This window comes from Vulpes lagopus, chromosome 15, assembly GCF_018345385.1.
Source record: "Vulpes lagopus strain Blue_001 chromosome 15, ASM1834538v1, whole genome shotgun sequence".
NCBI classification, from domain to species: Eukaryota; Metazoa; Chordata; class Mammalia; order Carnivora; family Canidae; genus Vulpes; species Vulpes lagopus.
Window position 1 is genome coordinate 28,295,995 of NC_054838.1, and position 20,909 is coordinate 28,316,903.

At 38.8% G+C, this 20,909-nt stretch overlaps 1 protein-coding gene across 3 annotated transcripts in view; it reads right to left on the reverse strand.

Annotated features, from left to right (window-relative positions):
• The window catches only part of PAK1 (p21 (RAC1) activated kinase 1), a 145,233-nt gene that overhangs the window by 28,523 nt on the left and 95,801 nt on the right, over nt 1-20,909 (reverse strand). For all 3 annotated transcript variants that reach the window (XM_041730468.1, XM_041730469.1, XM_041730467.1), the window contains 3 exons: nt 17,983-18,020; nt 3,399-3,515; nt 1,791-1,965 (listed from right to left, as the gene is read on the reverse strand). In XM_041730468.1, coding sequence (XP_041586402.1) covers nt 1,791-1,965; nt 3,399-3,515; nt 17,983-18,020 — 330 coding nt within the window. The remainder of the gene's footprint in view (nt 1-1,790; nt 1,966-3,398; nt 3,516-17,982; nt 18,021-20,909) is intronic.

Consider the following 20,909-nt stretch of genomic DNA (forward strand, 5'->3'; position numbering starts at 1 on the left):
GGAAAGTTGAGAAGGGGTTACAGTAGGCAGTAATTCAAGTGCAAAGGCATAGAGGTGTGAGAGAGGTTAGGTTTCACAACTTGTACTCTAGAGATGGTGAAACTGAGGCCCACAGAAGGGAACATAATCCCCCCCACCCCAAAGGTCACACAGCAAACTGGTGTCAGGGCCTTATACGATTAGGAGCTTGGTTTTTGGTCTCCCAGTCCAGTGTGTCCTCCCTAACACTAATTACTAAGATTTGATACTTTTCACATATACTGTCTCATATGATTATAAATAAGAAAGGTATTAACATCCCTCTTTAAAAGATGAAAAAAAGGAAGCCCAGAGAACAGTAGGAAATTGCCCAAGACCCATGTCAGTGGCTGGACTGGGGCTTTAACCCAAGTGCCCTTACCTCTCATGCCAGTCTGCTTTTCACAATTTTATGTTCTAAGTATGACTGCTTTAAAATAAATCTGGTTCAGATAAAAACACTATATATAGGAATAAACAGATGGCTAAGTAAGTGGCTTTTCTTGCTTCATCATTTCGTAAGGGCTCTGGGCAAGGGCAACTTGTAAAAGAGTGAAATTAAAAAAAAAAAAAGTCAGGCAGCCCCAGTGGCTTAGTGGTTTAGCGCCACCTTCAGCCTGGGGTGTGATCCTGGAGACTCGGGATCGAGTCCCACATCGGGCTCTGGGCATGAAGCCTGCTTCTCCCTCTGCCTGTGTCTCTGCCTTTCTCTCTCTCTCTCTCTCTCTCTCTGTCTCTCATGAATAAATAAATAAAATCTTAAAAAAAAAAAAAGTCAAACAAGAATTATCAGGAAGACACTGAGAGCTGCTAAGCTAAAGAATCAGAAACCTAGGCTTTAGAGAGGAGCGCTAGTTTGTGGATTTGGCCAAATCAGTCACATCAAATCCTCTTTAGAAGTAAACAGGTACAAAGGATAAATTAAAGGCTGCATCAAATGACTTTTCTAAGCCCAAAGGTCAACCTAGTCCTTCCTTCTAGTATGAATTCTCTTGCAGTTTACTGAAACACAGAAACAACTTACTCTAATATACATACCCCATTTCTGGCCACTAAAGAATATAAAATGGAAGTTTCCACTTGAAAGCAAGAGGCAGCATGCTCTAATTACAACAGCATAACTTGGTCTCTGACCCCAGCCCTGTCACTGTCTTGGGTAGGGTATTTAGCATCCCTGAGTCTCAAATACATTAAACTGCAAAAAATGAGGATTATAATGTCTGTTTTCACAGGGTTAATATGAGGAATAAAGGAACCAAAAAAAATCAAGAAAACACCTTGCTTGTCATTTGGTACATAGACAGGCTCACAAAATGTTAGTTTTCCTTCCCTCTTTTCCTACAACCAAGATGGCAGACCAGTCTTCTCCTAAGTCAATGGCAAGCATCAGTAATCACAGCAATCTTTCCTACCAGGTATGGGCAAGGCCTCAGTCTTTCTCAACACAACATTCCAGACTATTCCATTAGATAAAAGCTACTTTTCATCTCCATAACCGATGCCTACGGTTGAGAGATGCCTAGTTCAAAGTGAGCTGTCCACACTCCCCTCACATTTCTATCCTAACACGATATCCAATCAGGGTTGCTGAGACAGAGGAGGTGGGTGCAGGGGCAAGGTGAGAAGCCTACCTTATGTGGCTAAGATATCGAGCATAGCCAGCCAGCCACATAGACCAAGTCTAGGACCAGGATCCTTTTAGCAATGTTTTTCCATCTTTGTGCTCATTCAGACACACAAAACGCAAGTTCAGAAAGCTACAAAGTGCTTACGTAATTTCTCCAAGATCTCCTCATCAGACATTTTGGGCTTCTTCTTCTGCTTCTCAGTATTCCGAGTCAGAGCATCTGGTGGAGTAGTATTATTCTCAGTAGGTGAAATAGGAGATGTAGCCGCATCCCGAGTTGGAGTAACAGGAAGTGGTTCAATCACAGACCGTGTATATACCTGTATTGTTGGTAAAAGAATTTGGTAAAGACAGTCTTTGTTAGCACAGAAAACACTCAGGAGCCTCTTATAGATGTGTGTTAGAACACCCACAGCAGAGCAAATCCCAATAAACTCATCTCTCCTCCTAGGTCAAAATCTATGTTCCTCCCCTCTGTGCCCAGGCATGGGATAGGCCTTCCTTGTGAAGGCCTATCCTTGTGAAATGGCCTTCCTTGTTCTCACTATACACAACATAAATTAGGAATTAACAATGTCTTTTTAGAAAGGAATGCTATGAATATCAAATTTATTAATTCATTTGTTCATTATTTACTGCCTTTCTGACACCTGCCCAGAACTATGTTAAGCATTATTAATACATATATATTTCCTCTGTTTTTGAGAAGTTCCTAGTTTAGTGAGAAATTTTTTTTTTAATGAGCATGCTTGCAAACTGAAAAAAAGGCCATATCAATGTGAACTACCTTGACAAATCTCCAATTTTGAATCTTATTTTCATTAGGGTGACTTTGTGGCCTATAGAAAGGGTGATTCCACAGATCCTGTTTGTAAGGTCTAATCCTAAAAGGTCATCTAAACCCCCTGGATTTTCCTCACAGCCTCTCCTATAGTCAGGCAACCAACTTCTGCTTGAATACCTTTCAGCCAGCTTTTTTTTTTTTTGTATTATCACGCTTTTTTTTTTTTTTTTGTATTATCACAGAGTTTAAGCCCTAGATCATTCTTTCATTATAAAGCTCTTGTCATAAACAAAGTCCAAACAAAGAAACACTAAAAGAGTATCATCTGATGACAGGTCAGTGCTCAGTGATGCTAAATCAAGTAAAAAGCATGGGGACCAGATTGTGCAAAGTGAGGGCAGAGGGACTGTGGCTATGCTGAGATGCAAGAACCTCAAAAGAAGTTAAATAAAAATCACTGCCAATATTCAACAACAAAATGCACTCCTCATGTCCAGCATATTAATAGCACTAATGTATTTATAAATTCCTATGGGTCTTTCAGTTTCATCAATGGTGTTCTAAGAGGTAGAATGCTACAATTTAACAGAGAAGAAAAGATCTGCAGCAGGCTAATTTGTTGCTTCCCAGGAGACTAGAATAACTTATGTTAGTTCTACACTAACATTAATTCTATATATCTTCCTGTCTGTGGAAACAGGCTAAGTAAACTAGGACTGAGTTGGTATAAACACCAGTTATCTAGGACACTTTGGGACTATCTGCAAACCAATGACAAATAAATATACCATTTCTTGTCTTTAATCATATAGAAAGTACTTTTCAGTCAAGGTAGTTCTGTGATTTCAGCAGCTCTAAAATCCAAGGACCCCTACTAGAGTATTAAACCTCTAGGCCTCAGCATCAATCCCTCCCTCCCCCTGCAAGCTCCAGTAAATCCCAAAGCTGTCCACATCCCCAAAGACTCACAGATTTTGTGTGCTCTGGGCGTGGAGCAATCACTGGAGGTGGGGTAGCATCATCATCATCATCTTCATCTTCTGAGACTGGTGGCACTGCAGGGGTCTCAGACACTGTCTTCACATTCTGTACAGCAGAGAAAAGTCAGTTTCATCAGGTGTAGCTGACAAGAGGCTTAAGCTACCAGGATTGCCAATCCCCAGAAGAAATCTCATCCTGATATCCCTTCTCAAACCCCTATCACCCTCCAAACTCTCTACCTTTGAGCAGCCAGTCCAAGGAACTCAGCTTCCTTCTCTTCTTTTAGCCACTACTATCTACTCAGTCCCTTGCAGGCTTCCTTCTCCCACCCAAAGCCTAATTGTGGATTGGGAAACCAGCTTACAGATTCTCTATTTCCCTTCCCTAATCCAAACTCTGAAGATAAGCTCACAGTTCTTTTTCTAAGAACTCCACTCTCTACACTGAACAGGTAATAAAATACAAAATGTGGGAAAGGGATCAAAAGTTTGAAATTTTACAAAGCTCATCATTATAATTCCTTACTTCTTTCTGATATGATAAATGGGAGTCTAGACAGGATCTTGCCTCTTCTTTTCCTTTCTTTACCTAAACCTACTGGACCTATTATGTCATCAGGTACCCTTGTCTCAATCTGAAGATATAGAACATTAGGAGCCCCTTGCCTCAAGAGGACAGTAAGTTTCTCCCCAGACTGGATGCTGTCCATTTCACTAAACTTTTGCACTGTCCAAGAATGTATCTTATCAGCACTATTAATTGAATCTGCTATAATCTCAGCAACTTGATTTTTCCATGCAAACTGTAACAAAGCTGGGTCAAGAGTGGCAGTTTTTAAGGGCAAGTCCAGGCACAAATTATCATACCATTACTGTTTACAACACAGATTCAAGAGGCACAGTAGCTCCAAAACATGAGATTTCTGAGTGAGATTAAATGATTACAGCATAGGATCAGAGAGGCAACAGGGATCTTTTAATATATACTGTCATAATTCAACTGCTTCAGATATTTTCAGAGCACCCATATTTTGTGCTCCACAAGATACTGTAAGATAGATACTACTGACACAGAGGTACAAAGATGAAAAAGATGGTCCATGACCTGAAGAGCTCATTACCTGAGTGAGAGACAGAGAAAGAGTAAATTCCCTTCCTGCCTGCCATGTGGGGCCTCTGGAGAGAGGAAAGGCAGGAGTCAGAATGACAGGGCCTGGGCAGCCCAGGTGGCTCAGCGGTTTAGTGCTGCCTTCAGCCCATGGTGTGATCCTGGAGACCTGGGATGAAGTCCCATGTCAGGCTCCCTGCATGGAGCCTGCTTCTCCCTCTGCCTGTGTCTCTGTCCCCCACCCCCCCCCTCAGTCTCTCATGAATAAACAAAATCTTAAAAAAAAAAAAAAAGGGATCCCTGGGTGGCGCAGCGGTTTGGTGCCTGCCTTTGGCCCAGGGCGCGATCCTGGAGACCCGGGATCGAATCCCACATCGGGCTCCCAGTGCATGGAGCCTGCTTCTCCCTCTGCCTGTGTCTCTGCCTCTCTCTCTCTCTCTGTGACTATCATAAATAAATAAAAAATTAAAAAAAAAAAAAAAAAAAAGAATGACAGGGCCTAAGTGAAGGAACATACCTAGTGGAATACTAGACAAGAGCTCCTGTGTGGGAGAGTGGTCTTTACCACATTTAACATAGTAAGAAAAGGGGAAAAAAATGGCAATCTCACAGATTCTAACAGAACCTTTGGTACAGGGCATAACTTAAAGATTAACAGCTATATGTAAGCAACTCGCTTTGGTGATTACAAGCAATGAATCTATCCTCTTGGCTTGAGTTTCACCATATGAGGAATGCGAAAGAAGATTTGAGGGGTGACCTAAATCTCTTTCAGTTCTAAAATCCAACAGAGATCTTTCCCTGTCAAAGCACATATTCTGATATTTTTTTGCTCTAATTTCTTTTCTCCTCACTATTCCACTCAACAAAATTTAACCAGAAACCCAAAATGAGGGGATCCCTTGGATAGCTCAGCGGTTTAGCGCCTGCCTTTGGCCCAGGGCGTGATCCTGGAGTCTTGGGATCGAGTCTCACATCAGGCTCCATGCATGGAGCCTGCTTCTCCCTCTGCCTGTGTGTGTGTGTGTGTGTGTGTGTGTGTGTGTGTGTGTCATGAATAGATAAATAAAATCTTAAAAAAAAAAAAAAAAAAGAAACCCAAAATGGGAACAAAGTTACTCAGCAGCCCCTGGATCATCAGGTGGTGCTGGGACTCCCCAGTGTATACTGTAAACATGGTTTAACAGGTTTGTCTGCTTCCTAAAACTGCAGAAAAGGGGATTTCATCATTTTCCTTAGCAACACATTCTGTTTTTCCACAGGTGATGGCTTTGAGTAGTAATGTTAACAACTACTAGAATTAAGAGATACAGGATTTTAACCCAGATTTTTACTTTTTATCCCTGTGTCCTTAGGGAAAGCTATCCCACCCTAAGCCACAGTCCTCATCTATAAAATGGGAATAATGACACCTCAGAGGGCTAATGGAGGATAAAATGAAATGATGGGGCCATAAAAACATTTTGTAAGAGGTGCTAAGGAGCTAGAAAGATGCAAGGAATCAATTAAATTATCATTATGTCTAATAACCACAAACCTCTTTGACTTCAACTCATCTATCTATTCATTCACTGTGTATCAGGCACTATTATAGGGTCTGAGGCTCTATTAAATAACAAAATAGATACAGTCCCTGGTCCTATGCTTGCATTTTAGAAGAAAATACAGTCAAAATTAATTACAAAAGTGCCAGATAGTAATAAGATATACATTTGAGAGTAGTAATTGATTAGGAGTGGGGAAATTTTATGTTAGATAGTGTAGTCATGGAAAAGGGCTCTCTAATGAGAAGTCATATAAGCAGTGGCCTAAATGAATTGAGAGAGCAAGCGATGAGGCTCTCTGGGGAAAGAATATTCGTGGCAGATAGAAGAAGTACAAAGATCCTGAGACGGAAACATGCTTGGTGTGTTCCAATACTTCTGGGGGATCTACTTCTGTTGCAAAGAAACGCTTATGATATAAAAACTGCTGAACTCTGGGTAAAAGCAGTAGGAACCTCTGATATTTTGGCTCAGAGCTGCTTCCATCCATCCCACCCCAGCTCTGTCAGAGTGAGGGTTCTTCCAGGGCAAAGCAGGCTCTAACTACACCACCCAAAAGGACTCACTTTCATCTGGAACAGTGGACAATGCCCAGGTTTAGCAGTGCTGTCAGTGGAACTGACCTTCCAGAGGGGGTAGTAAAAGAGGCCGACTGCTCAGATCTGCTAGCCTGACACTGTAGTCCTGAATAGGCAAACATATTTCTGGCTGGGGCTGCTCAAAGGCACAGAAACAAGAAAGGCCTCACACTAGTCTTACAAGCTTTGCTGTGTGCATATACTTTAAAGATTCAAAGGAGCCAAGCATAAAGTAAAAGCTGAAACAGACCTCAAAGAGATCTCAATAATTAATAGAACTAAAATAAAAATTAGCAAGGTTACAGAAAATTTGAGCAATACTATCAATCAATTCAACCTAACTGACATATAATGGACATTCTACCCAAGATCTGCAGAATACACTTTCTTTTCAACTACATATAGATCATTCTTCAGGACAGACCATATGCTAGACTAAAAAACACATCATAATAAATTTTAAAGGATTAAAAACACGTAAAATGTATTCTTTGACACCACAGAGTTAAATTAGAGATCAAGAACAGGAAAGAGATTTCTCCAAAGAGATAAACAAATGGCCAATAAACACATCAAAAGATGCTCAACATCATTACCCATTGAGAAATGCAAATCAAAACCACAATGAGATACCATTTCATGCCCACTAAAATGGCTATAATCAAAAAACAGAATAACAAATATGAGGGAAGAAACAAAAATTAGAACCCTCCTAATTGCTGGCAGAAGTGTAAAATGGTACAGCCACTGTGGAAAAACAGTCTGGCAGTTCCTCAAAAGGTTAAACATAGAGTTGCCATATGACCTAGCAATTCCACCCCTAGGTATATACCCAAGAAAAGTGAAAATGTACAGCCACACAAAATTCATACATGAGGGGCAGCCCCGGTGGCACAGCGGTTTAGCGCCGCCTGCAGCCCAGGGCGTGATCCTGGAGACTGGGGATCGAGTCCCACGTCAGGCTCCCTGCATGGGGCCTGCTTCTCCCTCTGCCTGTGTCTCTGCCTCTCTCTCTCTCTCTCTCTCTCTCTCTCTCTCACTTTCTCTCTCTCTCTCGCTCTGTGTCTCTCATGAATAAATAAAAAATAAAAAAAATAAAAAATAAAAAAATCTTAAAAATTCATACATGAGTGAATATTATTTATAGCCAAAAAGTGGAAACAACCCAAAAGCCCATCAACTGATGAATGAACTAAAAATGCAGTATATTTGGGGCACTGGAGTGACTTAGTCCATTAAGCATGTGACTTCAGCTCAGGTAATGATCCCAGGATCCTGAGAATGATCCCTGTGTCAGGCTCCCTGCTTAGCAGGGAGTCTGCTTCTCCCTTTCCTTCTGACCCTCCCCCGCCCCGCCCCTGCTTGTGCTCTTGCTCTCTCTCTCAAATGAATAAATTAAAAATCTTTTTTAAAATATAGTATATCAATGCAATGGAATATTATTAGGACATAAAAAGTAATGAAGTACTAATACATGCTACGACATGGATAAACCTTGCAAACTAATGCTAAGCAAAAAAACTAGACATGTGTTGCAGTAACATTTATATAAAATGTCTAGAAGAGCAAGTTTTTACAGACAGATCAGTTTTTCTCGATGGCAAGACATGGGAGCTTGAATGAACTATAAAAGGAAACAACGGAACTTTTCAAAGTGAGAGAATGTTCTAAAACTAGATTGTGGTGATGGTGAATAAGTCTAAACATTTAATAAAACCACTGCATAAAATAAATTATCCTTTGGGATAATTCATCCAGAGGATACAAACATAGTGATTCCAAGAGGTACAAGTACCCCAATTTTAGAGCAGCAACGTCTAAAATATGAAAAGAGCCCAGATGTCCATTGACAGATGAATGGATAAAGATGTGGTGTAAATATACAATGGAATATTACTCAACCACCAAAAAAGAACAAAATCTTGCTGTTTACATGGATGAAATTAGAGGCTATTATGCTAAATAAAATAAGTCCGAGAAAGACAAATACCATATGATTTTACTTACATGTGGAACTTAAGAAATAAAACAGATGAACACAGGGGAAAGGAAGGAAAAATAAAATAAGATGAAAACAGAGAGGGAGGCAAACCATAAGAAAACAATTATAGGAAACAAACTGAGGGTTGCTGGAAGGGAGGTGGGTGAATGTGGTAACTAGGTGATGGGCATTAAGGAGGGTAGTTGATGTAATGAGCACTGGGTGTTATACGCAACTGATGAATCATAAAAGTCTACCTCTGAAACTAATAATACAGTATATGTTACCTAAATTGAATTTAAATTAAAAAAATTTTTAAACATTGCATTGTACAATCAGTATGGGTGAATTTCATGGTATGTAAATAATGCCTCAATAAAGTTACTAGTAAAAATTTTAAATTGTATGTAAAATTAAGTAGGTTCTCATGATACATTTTAAATAATCTAAAAATATAAGGAGTTAAAAGTAAATAGTCCATAGGAAGGCCTGGTAAAGATGGCAAGTTGAATATAGGAATCTACATCTCAAAATCTTACTAGAACTATAATAAAGAAATGGTCTTTTAAAGGAATTTAACCCAGAAGAATGAGGAGAACAGGAGAGAAGAGAAGCAAAAAATAAATAAAAATAAAAAGGAGCCAATGACAGATAGATAAGCAGTTAACTAACTCAAGGAGGCTGAATCCAAAGCTGAAAACCAATCTATTTATGTAGCAGAATCCTCAAAAGGTACAGGAACTGGTAGCACTATATACCTCTGAAACTGGAGATGAAGTAGAAATGGAAGAGAGAATACTAAAGGCAGATTCAATGAAAGTTATTTAAGATGAAGTTAGATCCCTAAATCTCTTTCCCTACTCTATACCACTGTGCAGTTGCCCTCCCTACCCCTACCAGAAAACTGGAGGTCTATTCTCTGGAAGGTAAAACAGGTAATTTCAGAATTGGGGATGTCAGTAACAGTGAAATTTGGGAGTATATAAAAAACTGGGTAATTAAAAGAACATACTAATGCTGAGACACCTAACCCTCTTCCCTTTCTAGGCTCCTTGAACACTAGGAGTCAAACTCTTATTCTCAAAGCAGGAGATTACAAGATCCTTCTCTAAATTTTAAAGATAAAATATAGAAGGTTTCACCAAATGGTCCAGCTGGATTATTCTACAGTAAGACAAAAAAAAAAAAAAAAAGTTATAGTGATGACTGCACAACTCTAAAAATTTATTACTTTTAAAAGTATACGTTTTACAACCGTATACTTATAATTCAATGCCACAAGCAATGAGCTTAAAATTCTATTAAGGACTTTAGTATCCCAATCAATGAATATGGGCATAACCCTAGAATTACCAAATATCATGGGACACCTGGGTGGCTCAGTGGTTGAGCATCTGCCTTTGACTCAAGCAAGGCATGATCCCAGGGTCCAGGATCAAATTCCACATTGGGCTTCTGCAGAGAGCCTGCCTCTCTCTCTCTGCCTATATCTCTGCCTTTCTCTCTGTCTCTCATGAATAAATAAATAAAATCTTAAAAAGAAAAAGAATTACCAAATATCCATAGGATACCTCTAACATAAAAGGAAGAAACCAAAACAAATAGGGGGAAAAAGACACTTGGAAAAACAAACTAGACATGGAGAAGAAAACATTAAAAAAAGAAAAAAGTGCCTATCATTCATCTCAGGGATAATAAGGAAAGATACCAATTCTGGAAAAAAGAATAGAATACTCTAATTTGGAAGTTAGATACTTGGAAATTCAACATAAGAACAGAAATTAAAAATCAACTGACAGATTGAAAGATGAAGCTGGTGAAGTCTACCAAAAATCAGAACAAAAATTAAGGCAAGGGAAATAACGACAAGAAAAATGAAGAAATCAGTCCAGGAGGTCCAAAAATCTAAATAACAAAAGTTCCAGAAGGAAGAAACACAGAAAACAGAAGAGAAGAAACCATCAATGAAATAAGTCAAGCAGGGGATCCCTGGGTGGCGCAGCAGTTTAGCGCCTGCCTTTGGCCCAGGGCGCGATCCTGGAGACCCAGGATCGAATCCCACGTCGGGTTCCTGGTGCATGGAGCCTGCTTCTCTTCTCCCTCTGCCTATGTCTCTGCCTCTCTATCTCTCTCTCTCTGTGACTATCATAAATAAATAAAAATTAAAAAAAAAATAATCAAGCAAATTTCCTAGAACTGAAGGCTTGAATTTCCAAGGATGAAAGAGTCCGCAAAGCCTCTTGTAAGAGAGATGAATATAAGGATATAAATATGAAATTTCAAAGCAATGGTGACAAAGAAGATGCCACAAGCTTTTCAAGTGGAAAAAAAAAACACGTCAGACACAAAGAAGAAGGAATAAAATGACTTCAGACTTCAAGAACCAATGCTGAATGCTAAATGCAAAAATGTAATGTTTTCCAAATATCGATGGAAAATTATTTTCAATCCAGAACTTCAGATTCAGCCAAAGTATCCATCAAATCTGAGGGTAGAACAGACATGCTCGATTTTGACACTTGGAAGGCATTAAATATTTACTTCCCATTTACTTTTTCAAAGCTCCTCAAAGAGGAGCTCCACCAAACTGCACAAGTAAACCAAAAATGAGGAAGGCATAACACAAAGAAAACAGCAACGCCAACATAGAAATGCAAAGGGAGGGCAGCCTGGGTGGCTCAGTGGTTTAGTGCCGCCTTCGACCCAGGCTGTGATCCTGGAGACCCGGGATTGAGTCCCACGTTGGGCCTGCTTCTCCCTCTGCCTGTGTCTCTGCCTCTCTCTCTCTGTGTGTGTTGTCTCTCATGAATAAATAAATAAAATCTTTAGGGGGAAAAAAAAAGAAAGAAAGAAATGCAAAGGAATTTCCAAGACAATGGTGAAGAGAGATCCCAGAACAATTTAATTACAAGGATTTTAGTCCTATTTGACTTTTCATCTAATACTTGGGTAAAAATAATTTTTAAGGGAATAGTCTTTTTATTATTTTTTTTATTTATTAGAGAGAGAGAGAGAAAGAACGAGTAGTGGGGAGGGGCAGAGGGAAAGGAACAAGCAGATTCCCTGCTGAGTAAGGAGCCCAATGTGGGACTCAGTCCTAAGACCCCAGGATCATAACCCAAGCCGGAAGCAGATGCTTAACCAACTGAGCCACACAGGCACCCCTAACAGAATAGTCTTAATCACCATTAACTCTGGAGGTAATTACTGCAACTACCTGTTTGCCTTTCAGAGATTATCTATGGGAGGTCAATCTGTATCTTCATATATCTTTATTTTGACCTCACACATTCTTAACTAGGCACAGAATTCTTGGCTCTAAATAATTTTTCTCATACCTCTGAAGATACTGTTCCTCTGCCCACTACTGCTAATGAGGAACATTAGGTGTATATTCTCTTTCAAAGATCTGAAGATCTTTCTAATCTTGGGTCTCTGCAATTACCTGATTTAATAACTGGTATGCTCGTTCATCTGAAGAGTCATGCTTTTCTTTGAAGAGTCATGCTTTTCTTTAACTGAGGGATTTTCTTCTGTTATTCCTTTGATTATTTTTCCTGCTTTAGTGCCCCAGTTCTCTAATTCTTCTTGAATATCCTTAAGTAATCCCATGTCCCTTATTCCCCTATTTTTCCAATGTTTTTATACTATGTGTCATTATTCAATCTTAAATGCATTTTAATCCTTCTGAATTTCTGTAATCATTTTTTTAACTTCTAAGGAATCTTTTTCACCCTCTGGCTTAATGTCAGTATGTTTCTGTGGATGCAACATCTATAAAACCTCTGTGAATATATTATATATTTTTTTTAAATTCTTAAAATTATTTATTTCCTCTGGGGTCAATTTCACTTTATTTATCTGATTCTTCTCTTTAATGTCTCAAGTATCTAGAGATCCTGGCTATTCATTCATACTTATTAGTAAAATAACTAGATTGACTAGCATATGTAAGTAGCATGAGTTTCTTCTGCAGTTGTGTGTCTGTTTCTCCACTGTCCCCCCTCTTCTGAATGGGAGGTCTGATGTAGTCTATAGGTGAGTTATGGAGTTGGAATGTGGCTACTGGCGAGCATCACTTCAGGGTATGTTGGCATGGAAGAACATGTAGAGTTGAGATTCCTTTCCTCCCAGATATCAAAAGTGTAAGAAATTTCCTCTTGGGATAGAGAAATTTAATGTATTTTCTTTCACTGCAGAGCTACTCTTCCTTTTTCCTTTCTTTATACCTGTTGTAGAGATCTGCAGATCGGTAGTTAACTCAGGCTCTGCTCTGCTTCTCTCTCAAGCCCCTATACCTACAGCAGAAGTTCTCTTCAAGTAGGCAGTGTATTTTCTTTAGAAAATTATCTGGCTCAATCTTAGAATCAAAATTGTGCTACCTTTTGCTCACTGTAAGATGAAGACTGCTCTTGCTGTTTCAAATGCAGAATTTTAAATAATTTGCCCTTAAAGATAATCCAAGACTTCTTCCAGCTTCTTATTATATGTTCTCTCAGCTACTCTTTTCTTCTTAGGAATTTCTATTCCATATACTCTAAGCTGTGGTTTCTTCTGCTTTCATCAATTTGATCTTTTCTATCTTCCCTGAATTTCTGACAATGGTTTATTTATGTCCTGTTTTTGTTTTGGAGCACTGTTTTCTATTTATTTTTTTTAATATGTCTTTTTTGAAATTAAGAAATTTGAGATAGCAAGAGAGATAGATACCTGAATTCATTTTAGCACTGTGATCCAATTTCCAGAAGAATCTTTCTAAAATGTGTTAAGTCTGTTTCTCCACTGTCCTCTCTCCTGATATAGGTCATCTCCTATATAAAAGACTTCCTTAGCTCAGCACTCAGTTCTAAGTCTTTAACTTGATACGATGAATCCTTAACTTGGCTTTTGTTCAAGCTACCTCAGACAAGAAAGCATTTCTCTTTTTACTGCCTGATATCATTACCTCTGTCTACCTGATAAGATATTATAAATCCCTGTTTACATATTCTGATTCCTCACTAGATTGTAAGAACAAAGACCTTACCAGTCCTCGACTCCCCAACACCCAAAGAGCCTATCACATAATAGCTGTTCATTTTATTTTATTTTTTTTAATTTTATTTATTTATGATAGTCATCACAGAGAGAGAGAGAGAGAGAGAGGCAGAGACATAGGCAGAGGGAGAAGCAGGCTCCATGCAGGGAGCCTGACGTGGGATTCGATCCTGGGTCTCCAGGATCGCGCCCTGGGCCAAAGGCAGGCGCTAAACCGCTGCACCACCCAGGGATCCCAATAGCTGTTCATTTTATAAATGAATTTTCAGGCACTAAAATGCTACAGAATCTGAAAGCCAGACCTCAAAACAATAAGCTACATGTAACAGAATTTTAGTGCTAGAAGAAACCTTAAAGACCATGTTTTTTAAATGAACAAATCATTAGGACTAACAACTTTCTGAAAACCTCCCTGTACTACCAGACAGAATAAATCACTCTATCAAATATGACCACCATCATACATTATTCATACCTCTCTTGCAGCCCTCATCTCTCTAGCCTGCTGTTAATTTTTTTCTTCAAGGACTAAGATAGTGCATATTCATTTTTGTGTCATCAACACCTGGGCACTAAGAAGGTGCTAAGTAAACATTTATAGTATGAATGAATAAATGAATGCTCAGGAAAATGGAATTTTGTACTGATTTCTACTACTAATTTATTCAAGGCTAGAGAGTAAGTAACTTAATCTCTGAGTCTCAATTTCTTAACCTGTGTTATGGGAATAACAATCCCTTTCAATTATTTCACAAATTAAGTGCAATGATCTGTATGAAACCAATATGGAATATAATGATATGCTACCACAATGCAAACCATAATCCCCCATGTAAAACTAGTAAGGAAATACAGAATACCAACCACAGGTAAAAGTGTTATGAATTAGGGGAGAAAATGTCCTTGACAGTCTGAGTGGTTTTAATTGTACATAACTAAACCAGGTTTTTACCAAGCAGGTGTTATCCTCTCTGCCATATGGCATGAGCCCCAGGGCTCCTCCTCCTCATGAACGAACAACATAGCTATGGCTTTACTGCAGTCTCCTTTATAAGACCTCTCTGACATCATCTTTCTCAGTTCCCTGTCACAGTGAAAGTATCCTGGACTAGGATTCCAAAGACCCTAATTCTTTTTTTTTTTTTTTAAGATTTTATTTATTTATTCATGAGAGACGCAGAGAGAGAGAGAGAGAGGCAGAGACACAGGCAGAGGGAGAAGCAGGCTCCATGCAGGGAGCCCAACGTGGGACTCGATCCTGGGACTCCAGAATCACACCCTGGGCTGAAGGCGGCACTAACCCCCTAGGCCACCAGGGCTGCCCAAAGACCCTAATTCTAATCTGATTCTGCCATCATCACTAATTAAGAGTCTTCAAGAAAGTCTGTTTTTCTACCTGTGAAATGGGGATGGATAATGCCTTCTTCACAAGGTAACTGTGAGGACTAACCACACTAACCACAAATAGTTATTATTAGCACAGTGCCTGGCACACATTGGCCTCTCAATAAATGATAGCTGTCATTCCTGTAAAAGCATAAACATATTTGTACCACAAAGCACAGCTCAGCTTTGATTAGGCCCCTTCTTCAATAATTTACTATTCAATAATGGGGATAAGCTCCCAAAGACCTTAACACTTATAAATTCTTTCCTCTCCTTTAATTACATCTCTTCCATTTGATGAAAGAATGAACCAGGGCAAAACAATGCAGACTGGGAATCAGATACTACTGCCATTATCCTTTCTTTATTTCAGTTTTATTATCTATAAAACAAGGATAATAACCCACCTTATTAAACTCCTGTGAGGATTAAAAGACAATAAATAAAAGACCCAATATGTTACAAAAGTTGGACATATGAACATTTTTTATGACTGATAGGGATATAAGTGACTCAGAGTAGACCAATCCCTACTGCTGGAAGTATGGATTAAAGTATTTTGATGGTGACTCACTATTGTTAGAACTTACTATTCCCTTGTTTAAAATTCTATAATTGCTTCTAATTACCTTTAAGATAAAGATAAAACTTCTACATGATCTGACCTGCCACCATTCCTCCTCATCACCCATCTCTAGTCCACTCACACTTCACATTCCAATCATAACAAGCTACTTGCAGTTCCTTATAAAATCATACCTTGTGAATCTCTTTGTCTTTGCACATGCTATTTATTTTCTCTTCGTCTGGAATATCCTCATCTCTCCTTAATTCTTGCCCTAGATAACAAACTCCTCAATTCAGACTCTACCATCAAGAAGTTTTCTCTTATCCATCCAACCTTTCATTCAATAAATGGTTACTTGCCAGATGCCATGGATACAGCAATTAACAAGTCAGACACTGGCTTCATGAAGTTTAAGCATACTGTACTGTAACTGTGCCTTCACAATGCTCATAAGACTGGCAGATTCTTAGAAGTTGGGACAATGTCTGATTCATTTCCATATTGTCATTTCTCCAAACAGGACCTGGCAAAGAGTGGGGGTTCTGTAAATATTTCATAAATCAATATGACAAAACCACCTTTCTACAAGAGAAAGCATCAGGTGTAAAGAATCACAGTATTCTCCTATATATTTCACAGCTTACTATTTATAAGACCCTTACAAACATCAACATCGGGATCCCTGGGTGGCGCAGCGGTTTGGCGCCTGCCTTTGGCCCAGGGCGCGATCCTGGAGACCCGGGATCGAATCCCACATCAGGCTCCCGGTGCATGGAGCCTGCTTCTCCCTCCGCCTGTGTCTCTGCCTCTCTCTCTCTCTCTGTGACTATCATAAATAAATAAAAAATTAAAAAAAAAAAAAAACCAAACATCAACATCTCATTTTATCTGCTCTGAAAAATGGAATTTATAGGTTGAGCAAGGCAGAAACCTTTGAGGTCATCTAGCTTTTTTTTTTTTTTTTAAGTTTTTTATTTTAATTCCAGTACAGTTACCATGCAATGTTCTATTAGTTTTAGGTATACAATATAGTGGTGGAGCAACTCTACGCATTACACAGTGTTCATCACAATAAGTGTACTTCTTAATCCCCCCACACCACTATTTTACCCATTCCCCACCTCCCCTCTGGTAACTATCAGTTTGTTCTCTATAGTTAAGACTCTGTTTCTTGGTTTCTCTCTTTTTTTTTCTCCTTTGCTCATTTGTTGTTTCTTAAATTCCACATGCAAGTGAAATAATATGGTATTTGTCTTCGACTGACTTATTTCACTTAGCATGATACTCTCTAGCACCACCCATGTTGTGGCAAATAGCAAGACTTCATTCTTTTTTATGGCTGAATAATATTCCATCATACACACGCATACACACACAGATGCATACATACACACAAGCATACACACACCACTTCTTTATCCATTCATTTACCAAAGGACACTTGGGCAGATTCCATAATTTGGCTATTGTAAATAATGCTGCTATAAATATAGGGGGCATACATCTTTTTGAATTCCTGTTTTATATTCTTTGGGTAAATATTACTGGATCATAAGGTAGTTCTACTTTTAAAGTTTTGAGGTTGAGGTCATCTAGTTTTACTTTCTAGCCCAATTCTTCAGTGATTCCTATAATATGCCTTCAAGTGACAGGGCATTCACTACAATGTGAGAACAGAATGAATGACCTTAAATAAACAGAATCTGCTCCCTTCAACAACTCGTCTTAATCCAGGTTTTGTAGACCCTAACAACAAAAAAGAGGGAATTCTCTTCTAAATTCAGATATCTGAAGATATGTTCAGGTAAGGCAAAGTATATCATCCTCATTTTTTTGATGAAAAAACTAAAGTTCAGAAAGGCAAACTGGCTTTCCCAAGGTTCAAAGCTACAGATGACAAACTGAGTCTATATGTCAGTTATGGTTCCAAGATTAGGATTTCTGAACCCTGGGCAGCCCTGGTGGCTCAGCAGTTTGGCGCCACCTGCAGCCCAGGGTGTGATCCTGGAGACCCTGGATCGAGTCCCACGTCAGGCTCCCTGCATGGAGCCTGCTTCTCCCTCTGCCTGTCTCTGCCTCTCTCTCTCTCTCCTCCCTGTGCATTCTCATGAAAAAATAAATTTTTAAAAATCTTAAAAAAAAAAAAAAAGGATTTCTGAACCCTAAAAAATTAAATCTGGAAGGAATACCCACTGTTTATTAAGCCCAATTCCTTGACTATATAGATATAAGGGCTGGAGGAGGGGTGGGGAATGGAGTGACCAAGATGAGTGTCTCCCAGTAGATGCAGTCCAGGCTCTGCATCTACTATACTATCTTGATCCCTAATTATGAGGCCTGCGCATATCAGAAAAAGAAAATAAAGACTTACCAAAGTGTTAGAAGAATTATAATCCTCAGCTGATTTATCTGCAAAGGGAAAAAGACAGGGGACTCAGTAAATATAACTACAATTAATCCATTCTTGCGAGCTAAAGAAGCCTATCCAGTCAAGCACTTGCCAGGCTCAGAGAATAATAATATTACTGGTACAATGGCCTGACACCAGCACATTCTGTGTATACATGACCTCCTTTAATCCTTACTACAGCTCTGAGTACTATTAGTATGTCTACTGTTAGAGGTTTGGAAACTGAGGTTCAGAGAAGTTAAGTAATTTGCCCAGAGTATACACAGGTTAAGTAGGAATCAACATTTGAATCCTGGTCTAATTCTAAATACTATGCTAGAACTATATCCACATCATCCACTATGTATCATCATCAGGTTTCAATGGTCAAGGAAATTTCCTGCAATCTAAAAGAAAGGGAAAGAATTCATGTCCTGAGCTATCTATGACAAATTATGACCATCTTGTGGCTTCAGCTTTTAGAAAGGATCCTTTCTACATCGATGTCTATTCCCTACAGAGAAGGAAAAATTAAGGCTTAGGAAAAAAGAAACATTAATCATGTCAAGTCTAACTTAAGGCAGGGTCTTGTTTCTAAGAACAGATTCACGCTTCCTCAATGAGGCAATTATCACATTTCATTGATTCTGAAATGTAAATTTTTTCACATTAACTTCTCTGAAAGAGAGATGTGTCCTACAATCAAAAGTGTTTCATGGCTTAATCGGCAACTTTTTTTCTTTACTGGTATATAAAATAATGGTGCAGCTTAAAATTAATGATATCTTAGATTTAATAAAATATGAAACATACTCAATGGAGATCTTAGCAAGAAAGTAAGTTTAAATGCCAAATAGTGTATTTGGTTTTATTTTTTAATTCCTATAGGCCTAAGAAGAAACTGACCAGTTTTGCCAGTTCAACACCAATGGAATTAAGGAGGAGAAATATTCTACCAAATCCAACATATTCCTCACCAAGAACCAAGTCCAGAGAATGTCCAAGATCCCAATTCCATCATATAAGAAAGTGTCAGGTACAGCATCTTTGATCCTACGACAAATCAGGAACCCACAAGCTGTGACAATATATTCTTTAAAAAGCCCTGAATAGCCAGCTGTACCCTGGAGAAATTAATTCAGGATACACTTTAAACATAATTCCATCACTTAGTTGATTCACCCTGAGTAAGTCACTCAGTTTCTCTGAACCCAATTAATTTCTCCGAGTCTGTGAAATGGGAATTATAGTCCTTGCCATACCTACCCCCAAAGCCATCAGGAGGATCAATAAGATAATTTATGTGCAAGCATACAAACTGAGATAGTGTTCTCAGAACCAACAGTATGAGAAGGAAAGTAGGAAAAGGAGAGAGATGGCATTAAAAATAAACTGTGTCAAAAATACAATTTTGCCTAGAATTGGCCCTGGTCTTCAACTTCTAAAAAAATTAAAAATTCTGCACTTGAGTGTGAGCACACACACATATACACGTGTGTACAAATTTATACACACAGAAGATGTATGAATACATATCTATACATATACCGTGTTATTCATATATGCATGCACAGGTGATCACAAACATATTTATCTGAATGTATATCTATACACATGTTAATTCATGAATACTTAAGTGGACTTTGATTCCAACAAAGCTATGCTTCCAAATACATATTTGGTACTTGTACACATCTACACACATGTAGATATAAACATAGAGATTCTTCCAAAGACTTCACTTTGAAGCTTTCAAAGCCAGCTTCTAATCTGACATTCATAACAAATGCCTTCAAACACAAACTCTAATCTCCTAGCTAGAAAACTCTCCCACCCAGCACTCCCCAACCCCAATTCCTCCTTGGAATGCTGAGTCCCTCAATGAGAGAAGTGAGACAGAGCCAGCAGGGCCAGACGTGAGGAAGGAAATACTGCTGGGAACATGCATGACCCTCTCCTGGGTACCACCATGGCAGCATGGGAAAAGCTGCAGTTTGTCATTCTCACCATCTGTGCCTTTTGATACATGCCAGATACTTGCTGGGAAAAGCATCCTTCAAAATTAGCTAGTTCATCATGGTTCTCACCTTCTCCAACAATACTGCTCTTTGAAAGAGACAACATGAATATTGGAAATAGCACCAGACTTGGAGTTAAGAGACCAGCTCTGCCACCAATTTAGGCATATAGAAAAGGCCTTTTTTGCTTTAATGTCTATAAACAAGGGGGAATTGGAAGTAGTATATACTGAGGATACATCTTGCTCTAATATTAGAAGATGCCACTATAAAAGGCAAGTTTCTAGAAATGTAGGCCTTATGATTACAGATCTTAGAAGAGAAAAATCTCTCTGCTATGGAAGGAGGTGCTCCAAATAGTTACTAGAGGCAAGTAAACTCAAAAGATGTTGGTCTTAGAATTAGAGGACCTGGATTCTAATCCCAATTCTGTCATTAAAAACACTCTGAAAAACAGTCCATTACAGACAAGGTATATCTAAAGTACATTTATTATTAGTGGCCTGTTTTACATTTGATTGATAAAAATTAATTCATTGAGGAAGAAATTGGGCCTGCCTACCCAAAAGATACACATTAAATGTGTTATTAAATAACTTAATATTAAAATTAATAATGATAATGATAGTTAAATTTCCATGGTGCTGTTTTACAAACTGTAAAGAACCTTCATATCAATGAGCTCATTTATTCTTCACTACAACCTCTTGAGACAGGAATTATCATTCCCATTTTGACACTCAATATGTATGTGTCATGTTACTTTTTTAAAATGTGCAATTTCTGGGGATCCCTGGTGGCTCAGCGGTTTAGCGCCTCCCTTCAGCCCAGGGTATGATCCTGGAGATGGAGACCCGGGATCGAGTCCCACATCAGGCTCCCTGCATGGAG